Source organism: Chlamydomonas reinhardtii, chromosome 9 (genome assembly GCF_000002595.2).
Source record: "Chlamydomonas reinhardtii strain CC-503 cw92 mt+ chromosome 9, whole genome shotgun sequence".
Lineage (NCBI taxonomy): Eukaryota > Viridiplantae > Chlorophyta > Chlorophyceae > Chlamydomonadales > Chlamydomonadaceae > Chlamydomonas > Chlamydomonas reinhardtii.
This window is the reverse complement of record NC_057012.1, coordinates 751,823-768,852: the sequence shown is the minus strand read 5'-3', so window position 1 is coordinate 768,852 and position 17,030 is coordinate 751,823. Positions and strand designations below refer to the sequence as shown.

Here is a 17,030-nt window from a genome sequence, read left to right as displayed (position 1 = left end):
AAGGCGACCGCGTCATGAGGTTGTGGCGGCTTGGGCTGTGAGGTCGCCACCATGCATGCGTGTGTCCTACTTCTTGCCTCCCCTCCACTCAAATAAACCCCACTGCCCTGTGCCCTCCCCTCCCTCACCTGCATTTCCCTGCACCTGCTGCAGCCTGCCCCACCTTCAAGTGGTTTAAGCCCATCGAGTCGTGTCTGTGTGTGTGTGTGTGCGTGTGTGTGTGCACCAGCGCCTTCCCCTGTGAGTGGGGGTGGCTGGGGCGCGTACAGTGGACTGTGGATGCCTGGATGGCATGGGGTGTGCGTGCGTGGTGAAAGAGAGAGTTGGCACTGCAGCCTAATTACCTTACAAGCTCGCTCCTGCTGATAACTACTGCTCACACCCAGGCAGAGCCCCAATGGCAACACGCTGAGCCCCTGCGGCGGCTACTTCCGCATTGCGCCCAACCAGGACGGCAGCCGGCCAGCCGAACACCACCGCCACCTACTGCTTCTACGTGTGCGCCGGCTGCGCCGCGAACTCCCTGGGCTGCAAGGGCTTTATCATTGGCAAGCAAGCTGGCCGTGCAGGTCGCCAGCAAAAACGTGCGAGTCGCTCGATGCATGCACGGCTTGCACTCTTGCTCAAAATGAGAACCGTCTTCTGCGGTCGTATACAGATACATGTCTACAACCGTTCACCTCACACACACACACACACACACACACACACACACACACACACACACACACACACACACAGGGACGCTCCTTATTCTGTTTCCCTTGTGCTGTCTAATACAGACGCAAGACTAGCCATCCATCTAGCCAGCCACTCGCATGCGAAAAGGCAGACGACACCTACCATACCGTACGACATGGTACCGTCCAGGCTGCAAACACGCATACACTCGCGTCAATGCTCAGGTTCTGACAAGCTTTAAAGCAAACAAAAGCGCAGTACAGACGTGGTGATAGTAGGCAAGGGATTGTTAACTACCCAAACCGAAACACAGTAACGCACACTCAGCGCCAGTGTCAATATCCACATATAACGCGCCAAAACGCCGAATGCCGGCACAGGCGCAACCCACAATGTGACGGAACCTTGACGCAACGCGTTCCTGCACAAGCACGCTCGTGACATATACTGTAAGGTAATACTGCACATCATACTAAACAGCAGCACACGCCTGCCTCCTCGCACACGTGTCGCTCAAATCGTACATGGGTAGTGTGCTTGCGTGAGCTCACTGGCATGGCAAGCCAGCGTGCCATGCTGGGGGCCGGGCCGAAGTAGCCTCACACCTCTCACCGCACACACCTGACGTGGCACCTTACACCCTCATCTCGCCGTAGCCCCTTCATTTGCTGGGCCAGTGCGCTCACGTGCTCGCCCTATAAAAGAAAGTCCGTTGCCTAAGCAAGCCTTGCGCATCCATGACTGACATGTTGCTGGCGCTTGTATGAACAAAATTCAAATACTTCTGCTTAATATTGAAATCCCTGCGCTGTGGTACCATTTCATTGCTGCCTCCCCAAGTCGCCTGTTGCACACAGCCCGGTCCGTTCCAGTCCATGGGTGCTGCCCAGTGGCTGCTGTGGATGTCCCCAGTGCAGCTTCGTCCGTCGTCAGCCTGCGCCAGTAGTAAAGAAAGCAGCAAACACAGCGCGCTCAGGATGTCTAATGCATCATCAGCTTGCAACTTGCTACCGCCCGGATGATGTCGTTGAACTTGCGCACACCACCACATACATCACAAGCAATCCCTAACGTGGCGTGTCCCAGACCAACGCGCGCCGGGCCCCAACCGGTGACTCACTCGTGATCGATGAAGGTGCACACACGCTTACGAGTCTCCGCCGGCGACGACGCGGCCTGCGTGACCGGCACATACAGGTCACACGAGTGTGCTGGGTGTCAGACGAAAGCGATGCAGCAGGGTAGCTGCGGCCACACCCACTGTCTGCTGCGTGCTGCCGCCCGCCGCTGACCTGTTCGACCCACGCCTTCCTAGAGAGCCCGCGCTTTCCCAGCGGCGGTTCAGGCCTCCCGAACCTTGCTTGCATGACCCCACCACCAGTCCCACTTGGCGACGGAGCCCCCCACCCGGATGAGGCCGCCAATCATGGAATCCATCCGCCTGACCTCCTAGCCGTTTCCCTACGCCCCCCCTCACCCGGCTCTCGCCTCCGGAACCCGCGCTTACCCAGCAGGGCGATGTTCACGTCGTTCTGGAGCTGGACCACCAGCCGGTCCAGCCCCGCGTTCTTGGCCTTAACCTCGTTGTGCTTCACGTCCAACTTATCGAACTTGTTGGACAGACTCTTGAGGTCCAACCTGAGGCCGTTGACGTCGTCCTTGACCGCCGAGATATTCTTGTTCAGGTCGTCCTTGACCGACGCAATGTCGGCCTTGATGGACATTGTCAGCATAATCATTACCACAACGGTGATGACATACAGCCCGACGGTGGCCACGTCGAGTTGCGGCTTCGGAGGTGGGATGGGTTCCGGCGAGAATAGGCGCAGGAACCAGCCCGCGCGGCCAACAATCCTGCTGGGCTGGGGCCTCTTCACCATGCGTGGATGAACACCGGTGCGCATGCCGATCTTTGCAGGGGCAGGCGAACAGCGGCTGCGATAATTGGCAACAGTCGTAAATGCGGAAGCCAACATACTGTTTATTTGCTATATGACAAGGGGCTGTGCAGCAGCGTTTTGCGTACAGAGGTTCAAAAGGAAGGACAGCCGTGGGCGCCATCCTGCGACCTGTGACGCCTTGACCAGCACGCAATCTGGCAATAGAACTGCCAAAAGGCAAAAGACTCCTAGGAGCCCTAGCGGGTCTTACAGCGTAGCGTAGCGTTCGCGACGTAGGCAAAGCTTGCGTCCGCGTGACTTGCATCTTGGACATGTTTCCTGGCCGCCAGCTGTTTCGCACGCCCAAGTACCAGTTCCTTGCCCACTGCTGTTTAGGACGGCGCAGCATGGCCCACCGTCTTCACTTCGACAGGGCGCTCGCGGCGGCAGCAGCAGCAGCAGCAGCAGTAGCACCGAGGCGACAGGGGACAGCCCTGGGGACAGCGGGCGCCGCAGCGGAAGCGGCTGGGTAGGCGGCGGGGGCCAGCGCTGGTGTGTGCCATAGCCAACGTGAACCACGAAGGGGTCGCAGAAGGTGCGCGCGTGTGTGTGCACGGGGGCGGGCGTCCCAGGCGATGTGCTAAAGAAGGTGTGACGGCACGTAAGCGCCCATTGGCGCACGTGGCCTGCACAGCGTGGCGGCGCCCCTTCTGGCCAAGGGCGAAACCCTATGGTGCCTTCGGCTCTCAGCCCCCGCTACAGTAGTAGCTCTGCAGGGTGCCGTGCCTCACACCTTCATCCTCAACCCATTGCAATCACCCACACGCGAACACACTACAGGTTCACGACTGCTCCTTCACCAACAAGTGCACCAATTACTGCCCGCTCACCAACAACAAACAGGGCTGCTGGGCCAGCAAGGACGCCACGCCCTGCCAGGTGGATCGCTCGGTGCTTGGGTTTGCTTGCCACGGTGCGCGTGCATCTGTGCACTACGCGCCAGGCCTCAGCCATGCATGCCGCGCCTCCACGTACCGGCATGCACCGCTGCCAGCGAGCGACGCTTGCTTGCTTGCTGCTCACGAATGAAGACCGCGATTTGCCTACCTATCCTTCACCATGCTGGCTAGCTACTGCTCATGCCACTCGCAATCACCGGCAGCCCGCCTTACCTTGCATTTACCCGCCCTGCCTGCCACACCTGCGAGCACATCTACGACCCCACCACGGATCGCCCTGATGACGATGGCGTCATCCCCGCCTGTCCTGTGCCCGACTCTTGCCCGGCCGACGCCGTGATGACGGCCGTCGGCATCCCCGACCTGGCCCGCAGCAAGTGCAAGCCCAACACCAGCTGCCTGCAGAAGCCGCCCGAGAGCCACTACTCCACCTTCCCCCTGGCCACCTTCCCCCGGCCACCGCCAACATGCTGTACTCCCTGGGCTACCACGCCAAGTAAGCCCACCGGGGCCCAAGCGGGCGGCATGTGGCTGGCGGGCACCTATACTTCGAGGCAGCCAACCCGCCGGTGCCAGGTGATGAGCTGACCAAGTATGCATTGTACCCCACCACTGACGGCTCCAACCTGCGCGGGTTCCTGATCAAAGGCGCCGTGCGGGATGACACAGGAAACGCCTGCTACACGATGATTCCCACACCGTCGTCAACGACTATCTGTGCATCAACCGCATCGCCATCGATGTTTATGCGGGCGCGTGCGGGATAGAATCGGCGGGTGTACGCCTGATGCCTATGTAATGTAAAGCGACTGTGTGAATGTGGTGGCTGGGGCCATGCGCGCCTGGAGAGGTCCGTGAGATCGCCACCCATGCATGCTTGTGTCCTACCTTTTGCCTCCCCACTTGCCTCTCGAATCAACCCCACTACAATGTAACCTCCCCTCCCTCACCTGCATTTCCCTGCACCTGCTGTAGCCTGCCCCACCTGCAAATAGTTCAACACCTTCAAGTGGTTTAAGCCCATCAAGTTGCGTGTGTGTGTGTGTGTGTGTGTGTGTGTGTGTGTGTGTGTGTGTGTGTGTGTGTGTGTGTGTGTGTGTGTGTGTGTGCACCAGCGCCTGGGCCTTTCCCTGTGAGTGGGGGTGGCTGGGGCGTGTATGGTGAACTGTGCTGTGGATGCCTGGATGGCATGGGGTGTGCGTGCGTGGTGAAGATAGAGTTGGCACTGCAGGCAGCCTAACTACCTTACAAGCTAGCTCCTGCTGATAAGTGCTGCTCGCACCCCTCTCATCTATCACTCCTGCCTACTGCCCCCGCACGCCCGCAGCCCTGCGCGACTACTCGACCCTCACCGCCGACCCTCTGACCCCCTACTCGGGCCTGAGCGGCACCACCTCTGAGCTCATGCATGCTGTCCTCGCCCTATGACGCCAACACCATGTTCTGGAAGACCGCCCGCCCCGAGCAGAGCCCAAACGGCAACACGCGGAGCGCCCGGGGCGGCTACGTACTTCCGCATTGCGCCCAACCAGGACGGCAGCCGGCCAGCCGAACACCACCGCCACCTACTGCTTCAACGTGTGCGCCGGCTGCGCCGCGAACTCCCTGGGGTGAGTCGCTCAATGCGTGGCTACACGGCTTGGCGGCACGGCAGGTAGCTAGCGCCTTCGTTGCGTCATGTTGGGCTGTGCGTGTTACCTTCCACACAGACCTAGCTGTTACCCCACATATTGCAAGTACTGCCTTTAGTGGCAACTGAGCGCTTTTCCCCATGTTGCGGACCCGCCGTTCTCGTCCTCCCCTCCCCCCTCGCAGCCAGACCAGCGTCATGGCCTTCTACTCGCCTGGCGCCGGCGCCAAGGTGACCTCCTCAATCGGTGCTGCAGGTCTACCAGTCAGTCCTGTGTGGCGCCGCCCTTGCTCCACCCCGGCCAGTTCCAGCGCTTCGTCCTGTACATACTCCACCCCCGCCGCGCCTACGACCTACGCCGACACCTGGGGCGTCCAGCAGGTGATCTAGCGCTTCTGCCGGGTCCAGGGGAGGCCGGGTCGCTTCTACTCGCTCATGCTGCCCAAGCTAAATCGTCGCCGCCGACCACCCTCCCAGCCTTCCACACATCCGCGAACACACTACAGTGCATTCACACTAGCTTACATTTCTCTGAACAGGTGTACCAGGGCGACATCAAGAACGGCAAGGCACCCATCGCCAAGGTGCCCATCGGCCCCACCGCCAACAACCCCAACGGCGTGCACCTGGCCGTGCAAATGAACGTCAACGGCGGATTTTGCGACGCTGATGTGCCCTACAACAACTGGCCCGAGCCCACAGCCGCCGTCTAGAGTTGCGTCCAGACAGCTTGCTACGTTGCCAGTTAGTTGTGATGGTGCCAGTCTGCCGTGAGTATGATGGCGAGTGTGTGCTGGCAGGTGCGTGTGATATGCTGCGTCTGAACAAGTTGCAATCGGCAGATAGCTGTGTTGTGGTGGTCAGTCACGCGTTGAAAGATGCCACGTGATGACACGAAGCAGGCCTAAGCAGGCAGGGTCACTGCCAGCTTCAATAAAGACAAATATCCGCATCTGACAAGCTGGTTGAGAGGCAGGCAGCTTGCTCCTGTTGAATTCCTAGTACAAGCAAGCAAGAGCAGAGGGTGGTGAGAAGCAAAGTCCCGAGTGTGATGGCTGTGATCTCGGCCCACAAAGGCAGCTTGCGCCGGCACCACTCGGAGCGGGCGTCTGGGTCAGCAGCCTGGCCGTACGCTCCGGCACGCATACACGCGGGTGAACACACGCCCCGTCAGTCCCTTATACCTTTGGCTTTACCCCGTGCTTGTCTCCCATCCATGTCTCCATGTACACCTTGGCCTCCCATATGCACGAGGATGTGCGCCCGCTGACCTATGGTCACACAATGCCGGAACGGACTCGTCTTGCCGACAGCCTGACTCCCTGAGCTGCCCTCCCGGCATGCCGCCATCAGCGCCCAATCCACACTCCAAAAGGAAGCGCCACTGGGGAATAGCGCGGAAATCAACAAGATTACAGTGCCAAGACGCACTCTTGGAGGAGCGTCAGCAGGTCCCTCTTGTAACCAATGCAATCTCTTGCGCCCTTGCGCCCCTGACTAACACCATCTGCGGCACCACATCTTCCCATCTTGAGACAACATCCCTTGCATCTACGCTACTCTGTCCCACCAACACTCACTGGAAGTGTCCCCCGCCGCATAGACGCCGCTAACAGCGTGGCCGTCCTTGCAGGCGGCACACACATCTGATGTCCCTGGCACTCTCCCCGCCCGCCAGGACAGGCTGACATACGTCTACCGCCATATAAGCCAGTGGCAGCCTCGTATCGCTGCCATGCGTTCCGCTACCCTGCACCCCCGCGCCCACGAAGCTCCACGGCCGCTCCTGCTACTGGGGCTCGCCATTCCATCTTAGTGCCCACCAGCGGTGACTGCGAGGGCCGAACCAGGGTGATACTCAGAACAGCAATTGCATTGATGATGCATGAGAACAGCTGCCGAGCAAGCATGCAGCGTGCAGGCGACACATCACGCCTTCTTTCGGGACCCCGGCAACCCAGCCGATCCGAGCTCGGAAGCATGCCCCAAGGTCGTGCATGTATTTGGTAATGCCGCAAGAACTTACACGGCTGCTTGCCCGCCAGCACCGCCTCATCGTAGGCCTTCTTCTTGCCGGCATCACGCAGGCTGTCGAGCGTCCCGTAGAGAGTTATCGTGAACGTAAAACCAGCCAGCAGGAACCAGTGGCGAGGGAACAGCTTCTTGGTAGCATAGGTGTAGAAGCTCTTCTGGTAGGGATGCGCCACGTTCTCGGGCATAAACCCGGTGGGCGGGGGACGGAGGATGTCCTTAAGGTAAGCCTCCCCAAGCGTCATGGTGCCGAGAGCTTGGCAAGAAAGGAGAGCAGCGAAAGCGGAAGCGAAAAGCTTCCTGTTTCTAGGGCAAAGCTTCCTGTTTGCTAAAGGAATGCTGCTAACCCTCGTTTGCCTATAGGCAGGACTTTTCGCAGTAGTGTTTTGGGCAGCAAGCTCGCTCGCCCGATTGCATCGGATTCCAGACGGTCGCTAAACTCAGCGCTAAACTCGATGAGGCATCAGTGGCGTCACAAATCTATGCTGAAGCCTGTATGCATGCTACAATCACAAGCCGCCTTCACATTTTCCACCGAGCGAAGTCCACCCAGCCCTGACAGCTGACAACACAGCGTCGCGCATAGAGCCTTTCGCAAGTGTTTGCGCATTCCACGACAACTATTAGCCTTTACAAGTCTCTCAAAGCACCTGGCCGTGCTAGTGTTTCCTGAGAATGGCCGATGAGGGACCGTCAACGTCTGGGGACGTGCGCTTCACTGTTCCCACACGCCTAAAGCTGATTGTGACCGAGGGGCCTTGCGAGGGACAGATTTTTGACGCCGCAGAAATGGACGCCTGTTTCCTGACGCTCGGGCGGACAAAGGTGCGGCGCGAGGGCTGGTGTGGGTCAGGGCGGCCGCGCGGCACGCCCCTGCACGCCATTCTTAACATTCGCCTGACCCCTGCCTACAGAAAACCAAAATCCACCTGAAGGATGACTCCATCTCGGAGAAGCACGCCGAGTTCGCATGGACTGGGAGCCACTGGACGGTCACAGACACGTGCAGCTCCAACGGCACCCGAGTGAATGGGGCCAAGCTCAAACCAAACGGTGCGCAGCGTGAAACTTGCTGTGTGCGTGTGGAGCTCGGTAGATAGCACTGTCAAGCTAGCTGAGCATCTGCAGAGCGACGAATCAATCCATTACCACACTTAACGCTGCCACTTACTGCGCAACAGCGCAAGGGACGTCGTATTAGCATTCTACACTTGCAACTTCCCGGCGGACGTAGTGCCAAGTACAAATACATGCACCGTTCACCCGCGATTGCCTGTCACCACCACAGAGCCGCACGTGCTAAAGGCGGGTGAGCACGTGGCGCTGGGTGATGAGACCATCATGACCGTGGAGGTGAGGCAGAGAGGGAGGGAGGGGTTGTAAGTACCAGCCCAATCTAAACAAATTATACTGAGCTAGCAGAGCACAGGCCGAGACGACAGGTGCAGAGCAATGATACTCGTAGGGGGCGTCGTGGCGGTGAAGAGGATGGGCGAGCGGTGGCGTTGACTAGAATTGCCGCGCGGGCTTGGGAGCACGAGCACAGCACAGCGGAGGTGATGAGATAACGACTTGCTTGGCGACCAGGAAAGGAGCCCTGACGCCAGGCAGGGAGCGCCGGGCCAGAAACAGCGACATGTGGCAAAGGGAAAAGGGGACGGTGTCAAAAGGGCAGGCACAGTGAAAGGGCCGAGGCGCGTCGGCAGGAGGGAAGAAAGGGATAGAGTAGACATAGGGGCACTTAGGCGGACGGAGGCCAACCGTCCGGCCAAGCCCCACGAATCAAGTCCCAATAGTCAAGGAATCGTGCCCAACCCAGAAATGCAGTGCGGGATCCACGTATAGCCTTCAGTCTCGGTCATCTGGGAGGTGTTGTCGGTTGACGGTAGACCGTGGGCGCCGCGCCGCATCAATAAAGGGAGAGACGGAGGGAGGAGCAGGTGGCGTGGGCAGCCTGTATAGGTGGCAAGGAGGCGAGGGCTGGACGTGCAGGAACAGGCAGATTCGCCAGTGCAACACACAGCCGTCCCCGGCCCCATACGCTCACTGCCGCTCGGCTCATCAAGGGTTGTGTCGCTGCCGGCAGTTAGCCACCGTCGATTTGTGGCTTTGATGTCGGGGTTTGCCCCATGGGTTGGGCCCCTTTCAACTAACTCATCCACACGCATGCGCCCGATGCACCTGCAGCTGTCGCAGCAGTCGCTCGCGAACGTGTCACTGGAATGGCTGATGCGGGCGCACTTCGAGAGCAGCTGCCAGGGGCTGGAGGTGAGCGGAGCAAAGCGCAAGGCGGGATCAAGGTGCAGAAGGGGGTGGGCAGGCAGCGAGATTGGATATGCACATCGCAGGGGGAGGTAGCTTTTGGAGGGGCCCAGCGAGAACGTTTTAGGGCGGGGTTGGCTGGCGGTATGGGAACAGTGCCAGCGGTAGGGGAACAGTGCCTGCCTGTCGCTGCGCCCGCAACCAGCTCCCTGGCAACACCGCCTGTCTATACTGTCTACTTGCAGGCTGGCGGCGCGGACAAGGCGCGGGAGATGGTCCGCCGCTGCCACGAGGCCCTGGACTCGCTGATGGACCCGGCGGCGGCTGTAGCGCCCGCGGCCGCAGCCACGGCGGGAGGGAAGTAGCAGGAGCAGGAGCACTAGCTGGCCCCACAGTTGCTGCGTGCTTGCCATGCTGATGGCTGGGCTGGAACGAAACCCACTCAACTGTAATGGAGGCACCCGGCATCTTGGAGCGCAAATGTCAGCTACCGTGTTTCAAAGTGGCTGGAAGGAGTTTGGCGCGCCCGCATGCGTGTCTTAGGTAACGCTGAGGCTGCGCAGATGCGCTGAGTTGTGGCAGGCGGTGGCACGTCGCACGCAATCATCATGTTACAGGCAGGCAGGGCATGGCAGCATCGCAGTCCACACCACATGTGGCACGCATGGGTTGAGGCACCGCATGGTATGTACGTGCACCAAAGAGGGGCTGCAGAGTTGCAGCTCGCATTCTACTTTCCTCTCACACCAACTGGACTACTTGCTTTGCATGCCATGTCACATCGTGTCTGACAAACAGCTCATATGCGCCGTTCGCATGGATTAGCAGACATGCGCATGCAGGCAATGATATGTAGTGTGGTATGCGATGAATGGTGCGCAGTTATGGCAATCCACCTAGCAAGTTCATGAGTGAGTATTGATGGGGATGATCTCTCGTATGAGAATAGGTTATTATGGGGGTGATCTGTACATGTGAGGAATGCGGCTGTACGTGAATCATCAGACCGGCAGTAACATACGGCATTATGCACATCACAATGCCCAAATTGCAGCGATGTGGACCTATGTATGGCTGGTGTCACATGAACATACTATGTACGGTGCGACAAGTTTCCACCACTGGCACGCACGCCGCACGCCGCACGGGTGACGCTATCTCGTCCTCGACCCAGATGTAGCACACTATATGCAAGCTTGCAGCAGCCTACAAAATCCTCGCGCGTAGCAGCCTGCAAACCTGATTCTGGTTATGGCCATACCAACTGCCTTCCAGTTCCGGACCTGGGCATGTGAGTGAAGGACCGTAGCACAGCTGCAACCGGCCTGAACGAGATAGCGCTGCCGGGCCGCCCATTGAGAGTTTCAAGCCTGAAAGTGCCCATGCTGCTCAGACCACGGATTCGTAGACAGCCGCCGCTGCAGGGACAGCGACGGTGGCGTACGGCCTCCTCCCTTCAACTAGGGGAACAGCAGGCCGGGGTTGATGCGGAGGGTCGGAGGGCGAGGGAGGGGAGGCGGCGAGGGGCAGGGCAACAGGAACTCCTTATGCCAGATCTCGCACGGGAGAGGCGGCGACGGCGGGTGGGGAGGGCGGGGGCTGGGAGGGCGCGGGCTGGGCGGCAGAGGAGGGCGGGGGCTGGGAGGGCGCGGGCTGGGCGGCAGAGGAGGGCGGGGGCTGGGAGGGCGAGGGCTGGGAGGGCGAGGGCTGGGAGGGCGGGGGCTGGGAGGGCGGGGGTTGGGGGGCGGGGAAGGAGGAGGCGGGGAAGGCTTTGGGGGCTTGGGTGGGCCGGGCGGGGGTGAGGGCGCGGGGCTGGGAGGCGGGGGTGACGGGCAGGGCTCCGGGAACTCCTTGTGCCACTGGACGCAGGGAGGCGGCGGCGACGCAGGCCGGAGGGTGAGCGTCAGGTTCCAGATGGACGGCAGTGTGACGTTGAGGTCGAGGATGCCGGTGAGGCCACTGGAGAGGCCGCGGAGGCGGCGGCGTGACCCCGCATGCTGCTCGGCGCCACCACTGGCGGGGCCGGCCTTGTCGTGTGCGGCCGCGACGTCGCCCGGGCCAGACAGCACTGCGGTGGCTGGGTGGGTGGGTGGGTGGGAGGCAGAGGGGTATCAGTGTGTGGTTGTGTCAGGTTGTGGCTGGGCTGGGAGGAGTCGACAGCCTCACATTGACAGCGTAGTGGGCTAGTGGCAGCCAAACAGCCTGACATTGGCAGCCACTGCCGGCACGCGGCATACCATTGGCCCGTGCTTGCGACCCGTACCCACAATCAAGCAACGGTAATCAAGCAAAACTGTGGATCAAAGCTGTCGCGGTATCCTACCGTGTGTTTCCCCCCGCTAGTTGCTGGTTGCACTGGTTCTAAGCCGGCCCGAAGACACATTTCCACCACGGGTACTGACACGCACTCACCGACGTCGCGTGAGTAACCGCGGGCACCGCCGCCGCCCAGCACGCTAGACATGCCGCGAAGGCGAGCTGCCTCAGACGCGGGACACAGGCTCAGTACCGCAACGCCCGCTAACGCAAGCAGCAGCGAGGATGCTGCGGCCGACCGCCGACGCGTCGGTTGGTGTCGACCCATCGTTGGAGCCCACACTCAGCGCAATGCAAAGTGGCAGCAGCGTGAAAGAAGTCTCCGATGGAGCTCAGCGGTTAGGACTTCAACGTGTCAGACTGTTATGCGTATGGAACGTTCAGTATTGCGCAGAGGCGTCAAGACAAGTGACAAGTGAGGATGCGATGGTCAAGACCGAGCTCAGTCAAAGTGGGCAGGCACGGCTTGGCCAGGCGCTACTAATAATACGATGCTCGGAAGGGCGCATTATATAACTATCTTCTGAATCCACGAACCTACCGAAGCAGTGACGCGCAAGCGGGGTGCAACCTGCGAACAGCCAGGGGTGGGTGCGGCCCGACTTCTCGAGCCAACTGCCAGCGGCCCGCGAGCGCACTCGGCGTTTCTCTTCGAACGGCTAGCCTTGGTGTACCTACACATACACAAATATCATTCAAACACTAACCATGTGTGTTGGCGCGGGGTACTGCTCGCCCGCCGGTCAAGGGCAGCCGGCGGGATGCTCTCGGATGCCCGCGGCCCCACGCCGGGGCCAGCCCGCTGGCTTCCTCGAGCGGGCCCGGCGAGGAGGCGTCAATTCATTTCACCCAACTGCAAACTAACATTGGAACATGGTAGCTTTCTTTGCGACAAAGCCCAACCCGTGCGCTTTCAGTACGTACCCGCGCCCTTGCTTGGGGGCACATGCGCGTATGTGGTCTCACAGGGCCGGTGCGCGCTATCGCCTGTCGAGTCGGCTGAAACCCATCCTAGCAGGGGTCGGACGTGGCAGCAGCAAGCATGTCCAGCTCCCCATAGCCCATGACCAACCACCGCTTCGTCCGCCAGGCGTCCGCCCCAGACAGACACTACTTGCGTAAGCTCCACATCCCAAAACCACCAGCGCACAGCGAATCTTCTACGCACCCCAGCCAAGCATCCGCCCCTGCAGTTGTCCAGACAGACACTATTTGCCAAGCTCCACATCCCCAAACCACTAGCGTACAACGAATCGTCTTCGTACTCTGCAAACGCTCCCACCCCTCATCCAGCTATTCCTGAGTAATGGAACCACCATTGTATCGGTTCTTGGACCATCCCTTGACATGTCAGCTTTCTGTTTTGATCACCATACTACCCTACCACCCAAACGACTGCTCCCCGAGCCAAAATGACATCACCATTCGCAGTCTGCAACTCCATGGAGCAGCACAAGCATACCGCACAGTGCATAACCTCAGTGTCTACAACAGCCCATAGGCCACGGCAGGCAGCGGGCACGCGGCCATCGTGTCCCCTTGTTGGGCAATGCGGCCGTATACAGCGCAAGGGCGAGCATGGCACCACTCGCAACCTGGGCTGGCTGCCGTCAGCGCCCCTGCCCTGCTCACTCCGCAGGGACACACAAAGAAGAAGCAGTGGGGCCTCACCGCCAAACTCTTGACGTCATACCGGTACTGGAACGATCTGACACTTACAATTACCGCGGTCAGTGACGCCAGCGCAAGCAGACCGGCTCGCACTCCGCCCACACACCGGCTAGTGCGCGGGCCCCAGCCGCCCCCGCATGTCCTGCAGGCGCCGCAGAATGCCCTCCACGTCCCTCGAGATCGCCGACTGCTGCTCCCGCAGGCCTGCATAAGCCGCACCCATTGCAGCCGCCGAGCTGCCGCCGCCGCCGCGACCATCGCCAGCCGTCAGCAGCCCCGCCGCCAAAGGCCCGCCGCCGCCCGCCCAGCCACTGAAGCTTGCCGTGCCCCTCCCGCCGCCACCGCCCTCACCCCCACCTGCCCCATCTGCGCCGCCGCCACCACTGCTGCTGCCGCCGCCATTGGCCGTGGCGGCCGCCAGCACCACCGCCGTCAGCGGCGCGCGCGGCGGCAAGGCAGGTGCCGCCGCCACGCTAGCGCCGCCGTACGACGCCGCCGGGGACGGCGGAAGCTCAATGGTCAGCGGCGACGGGGGCCGGACCGGCGCGCCGCCGGCACTACTGCTGGCACCGCCACGCAGCGGCAGGGAGGAATGGTAGGCGAAATGGCTGCCGGGCTCATGCCCGAACGCACGTTCGTAAACCGCGCCTGGCGGCGACGGCGGCACGGGTGCTGAGGAGGTCGGGTACAGCAGCCCGACACTGCCGGCGCCGGCGCCGCCCTGCGTGTTACGGGGACTGGTCTGTGTGGCCATATTGCCGTACGACAGCACCTGCGGCGGCGGCTGTGTGGCGGTGGGGGAGGCAGCCCGCTCGTAGCTATAGCTCCGGTGCTGGTGGGGCTGCTGTTGTTGTTGTTGATGCTGCTGGTATTGAAACTGGTATGGATCAGTGGCCGCCGACGCTCCGTAGCTGCCGAGTCCGTTGCCATGTGCTTCCGGGGACAGCGAAGGCCCGTGGCCTTGCAGGGGGGCCAGCGCCGCGGGTGCCGGCGTGCCCGCCTGCAAGAAGCCGGATCCGAATCCGGAGCCGGCAATGGAGCCATTCCAGCCGCCAGCCGCAGCAGCTGCCGAAGAGCCGGCACCTGGCGCCGCTGGCGCACCGGCTGCCACCGCGCCGCCGTCCTGCTGCGGATCCGTGTGCTTCTCCAGCTCGCCTGTGAAGCAAAAAGAAATTCGTCACGAGGGGCGCGCGTCCAGATAAGAGGCCAAGTACTCTCAGTGGTACGTCCCAGTGCTCATCTACTGAGTTTCCTCAAAAGCTACACCCACGGCCTGTACCGAAATCAGCTTTCACCACATATCCGCAGCCCATGCTATTGTACGGTGCAATACACATGAGGCTTCCAGGAGTCCTCACCGGGGGTGTGCACCAGAAAGCGCACCACTTGCTTGCGGAGCTTCTCCCCTGTGATGGTGTCCACAGCAGTAGCGTGGCTATAGTTCACGCAAACAAAGAACACGAAAGGCCTGTCCACAGCAAGTCAACACGATGCTGGCTGCCCCTGCTCTGAATGACAAACGTAGATACGGTATGCATGGGAATGGCTGACGGCGGGCGGTGCGCTGCAGCGTGACACGTTCTCGTTTTTGCACTAACTCACGGTTTTTCATGGCACGCCACGTTTTGAGGAATGCCACCGTAGGCTCCTCCATGCCACCTTCCACCGCCACGCCACTTCCCACGCCTGCCCCCGCCACATCTACCACGAGCTGCCGTTGTGACCGGCTGCGACTGCTGCTGGCAAGGCTGCGACTGCTGCTGCCGCCGCTGGCAATGCGCGCGAGGTGCCGGGCGTATTGCAGCGTTCGCCCCTCCGGCTTGCGCTGCTGCTCATTCCACGAGTCAAAGAGACCAAAGCCGCCGCGGCTGCCACCCCCTCCCCCTCCGCGGTTGCGGCTCCCGATGCCGCGCCCCGTGGCAAACGACGAGGTTGCGCTAGAGCCACCCTCATCCCCACTGCCACTGCTACTGCTGCCGCCACTGCTGCTGCTGCCGCTGTTGCTGCCGCTGCTGCCGATGTCTAGGTCTAGCTCCCCCAGCGACAGCAGCGCCCGCAGCTGCGAGCGGTGTGCACGACGGCGCGACCGCCGGAGCTGCGACTCCGTGGCCGCCAGCGCGGCAGCGGCGCTGTTGCGGAAGGACGCATCTGCGCGGGCGAGCTCGCGCGCCGCGCGGCCGCGGCCCAGGCTCGGGCTGCGGCTTGGGCTGCGGCTTAGGGAGGCGTCCACGCTAGGTGAGCCTGTGCTTGCTACAGCTAGGCTGCGCCGGCTGCTGCTGCGGGCGCCGGCGCCGGGCGGCGCCGTCCAGGGCCGGCCCGGGGAGTGTGTGCGGGGACTGGGGGTGTCACTGCTGGTGCTGCTGGCGTGACTGGGTCCGCCGCTGTCGCGGCCACGGCTGCGCGCGCCGTTGGCTGCGTAGCCGTTCGCCACGGCAGCACCGGCGCGGGGGCGGATTGCGTCGCGGGTAGCGGCGCCAGTGGGCTGGGGCGTCGAGAAGTAGCCGCTTGGAAGCAGGCCCAGTCCCGCCTACATGACACATCAGCATGGAGCAAGATCACAGAGCTGCAGCTCCCCACTTTAATGTAGGATTATGACGCGACCGCACTTCTGCAGCGTGCCTGTGCGCGGCCCAAGCATAGGCCAAGCGCCACCTCCTCCCCTCAGGTAAGTCCCCTTATTCTGACTCATACAAGTGGCCCAGAGCCCCAAGCGCTACCTCCTCCCTCAGGCAAGCTCCCGTGACTCGTGCGAGCCATGTTATTTGGCGGCGACTCCACCCCCATTATCAACAGCAATACCAGCGAACCACCATCTCACCGCTTGGCGCAAGTAGCGCTCGCGTAGGTGCGCGTTGGGCGGCGGCGTAGCAGCCTGGCGCTCCGCCCGCCGGCTGTCCTCCAGCAGCCGCTCCTTGGCCGACAGCATGTCATAGAACTCATCTGCAGTCACAAGCTGGGGGTTCGCGGCGAGGGCGTTGGTGCAATGCAGGAGAGTATGGGTAGGGAAGGCGTGCAGCGAAACCTGCCCGCACGTGGAAGCGGGCAGCGCAAGGGGCGAAATAGTGTGGCCGTTCGCGCCGCCGTGGTCACGAGCTCCACCACTTTGCGCAATGTTGTGGTACCTATTGAAAGCGGCAACAAAACATGAAGGGCTTTGTCCAAGACGTCGCTCACCATGGTGTCTCCTCGCTTGCTCAGCCGCTGGCTGTATGAAGTTATCACTTTTGCAGCACCAGCTCAATAGGTAGAGGTTCACGTCTTTCAGTGGCGTCCAGTGGCGCGTGGTGCAGCATGTCAAGAACGCTAGTTCGCCGAGTCGCTGGCGCTACCATTCATGTAGATGAAATCATTGCTGTAAGTTATGCATAGGAGGCCAAGACTGTGTATGAGAATGCGGACGGGCGCTGGGCGACCTGAGTCGCAGAGCCGGTCAAACGTCACTTGCGGTGAATGCAGGTGCCGTTAGGCTCGCAAGAAGTCGGTGGCGTTATGCTGTGTATTGAAATCTGGCGAAACCCAGACTAGAGAAGCAATGCCATTGGCCGAGCAAAACCCCACGCCATGACCCCCCCCACCGGACCCGGGGCAAAACACTGGCTT

General features: G+C 61.4%; 7 protein-coding genes across 9 annotated transcripts; 3 read left to right on the top strand and 4 right to left on the bottom strand.

Moving 5' to 3' along the window:
- Nucleotides 1-333: 333 nt before the first annotated feature.
- On the bottom strand, nucleotides 334-2,715 carry CHLRE_09g402200v5 (uncharacterized protein). The gene is made up of 3 exons (XM_043066060.1): nucleotides 2,170-2,715; nucleotides 1,802-1,857; nucleotides 334-1,615 (listed from the first exon to the last, which is right to left on the bottom strand). Exons 1-3 carry the CDS (start codon nucleotides 2,583-2,585, stop codon nucleotides 1,611-1,613), a joined length of 477 nt encoding a protein of 158 aa, XP_042920777.1. The 5' UTR covers nucleotides 2,586-2,715; the 3' UTR covers nucleotides 334-1,610.
- A 100-nt stretch (nucleotides 2,716-2,815) lies between these two features.
- Nucleotides 2,816-3,561, top strand: CHLRE_09g402212v5 (uncharacterized protein). The gene is made up of 2 exons (XM_043066061.1): nucleotides 2,816-3,156; nucleotides 3,402-3,561. Exon 1 carries the CDS (start codon nucleotides 2,894-2,896, stop codon nucleotides 3,092-3,094), a length of 201 nt encoding a protein of 66 aa, XP_042920776.1. The 5' UTR covers nucleotides 2,816-2,893; the 3' UTR covers nucleotides 3,095-3,156; nucleotides 3,402-3,561.
- A 94-nt stretch (nucleotides 3,562-3,655) lies between these two features.
- On the top strand, nucleotides 3,656-6,461 carry CHLRE_09g402304v5 (uncharacterized protein). Of its 3 annotated transcripts, XM_043066067.1 has the most exons (9): nucleotides 3,656-4,016; nucleotides 4,079-4,096; nucleotides 4,190-4,272; nucleotides 4,496-4,554; nucleotides 4,636-4,652; nucleotides 4,848-4,907; nucleotides 4,989-5,130; nucleotides 5,336-5,531; nucleotides 5,690-6,461. In XM_043066067.1, exons 1-9 carry the CDS (start codon nucleotides 3,701-3,703, stop codon nucleotides 5,861-5,863), a joined length of 1,065 nt encoding a protein of 354 aa, XP_042920773.1. In that variant the 5' UTR covers nucleotides 3,656-3,700; the 3' UTR covers nucleotides 5,864-6,461. The 3 variants fall into 3 exon arrangements, with proteins under 3 accessions (XP_042920773.1, XP_042920774.1, XP_042920775.1); XM_043066068.1 differs by lacking the exon at nucleotides 4,636-4,652 and having other exon boundaries at nucleotides 4,496-4,547; XM_043066069.1 differs by lacking the exons at nucleotides 4,079-4,096; nucleotides 4,636-4,652 and having other exon boundaries at nucleotides 4,496-4,547.
- Nucleotides 6,462-6,550: 89 nt separating this feature from the next.
- CHLRE_09g402300v5 (uncharacterized protein) lies at nucleotides 6,551-7,555 on the bottom strand. The gene is made up of 2 exons (XM_001695170.2): nucleotides 7,177-7,555; nucleotides 6,551-6,982 (listed from the first exon to the last, which is right to left on the bottom strand). The coding sequence occupies exons 1-2, from the start codon at nucleotides 7,424-7,426 to the stop codon at nucleotides 6,963-6,965; spliced, it is 270 nt and encodes an 89-aa protein (XP_001695222.1). The 5' UTR covers nucleotides 7,427-7,555; the 3' UTR covers nucleotides 6,551-6,962.
- Nucleotides 7,556-7,655: 100 nt separating this feature from the next.
- On the top strand, nucleotides 7,656-10,641 carry CHLRE_09g402350v5 (uncharacterized protein). The gene is made up of 5 exons (XM_001695064.2): nucleotides 7,656-8,006; nucleotides 8,096-8,234; nucleotides 8,470-8,534; nucleotides 9,369-9,449; nucleotides 9,689-10,641. The coding sequence occupies exons 1-5, from the start codon at nucleotides 7,857-7,859 to the stop codon at nucleotides 9,806-9,808; spliced, it is 555 nt and encodes a 184-aa protein (XP_001695116.1). The 5' UTR covers nucleotides 7,656-7,856; the 3' UTR covers nucleotides 9,809-10,641.
- Nucleotides 10,642-10,653: 12 nt separating this feature from the next.
- On the bottom strand, nucleotides 10,654-12,245 carry CHLRE_09g402402v5 (uncharacterized protein). Its single transcript, XM_043066072.1, has 2 exons — nucleotides 11,856-12,245; nucleotides 10,654-11,520 (listed from the first exon to the last, which is right to left on the bottom strand). The coding sequence occupies exons 1-2, from the start codon at nucleotides 12,025-12,027 to the stop codon at nucleotides 10,904-10,906; spliced, it is 789 nt and encodes a 262-aa protein (XP_042920772.1). The 5' UTR covers nucleotides 12,028-12,245; the 3' UTR covers nucleotides 10,654-10,903.
- A 348-nt stretch (nucleotides 12,246-12,593) lies between these two features.
- On the bottom strand, nucleotides 12,594-16,935 carry CHLRE_09g402400v5 (uncharacterized protein). Its single transcript, XM_043066071.1, has 5 exons — nucleotides 16,605-16,935; nucleotides 16,249-16,383; nucleotides 15,033-15,957; nucleotides 14,789-14,836; nucleotides 12,594-14,585 (listed from the first exon to the last, which is right to left on the bottom strand). Exons 1-5 carry the CDS (start codon nucleotides 16,605-16,607, stop codon nucleotides 13,540-13,542), a joined length of 2,157 nt encoding a protein of 718 aa, XP_042920771.1. The 5' UTR covers nucleotides 16,608-16,935; the 3' UTR covers nucleotides 12,594-13,539.
- Between the last annotated feature and the right edge of the window lie 95 nt (nucleotides 16,936-17,030).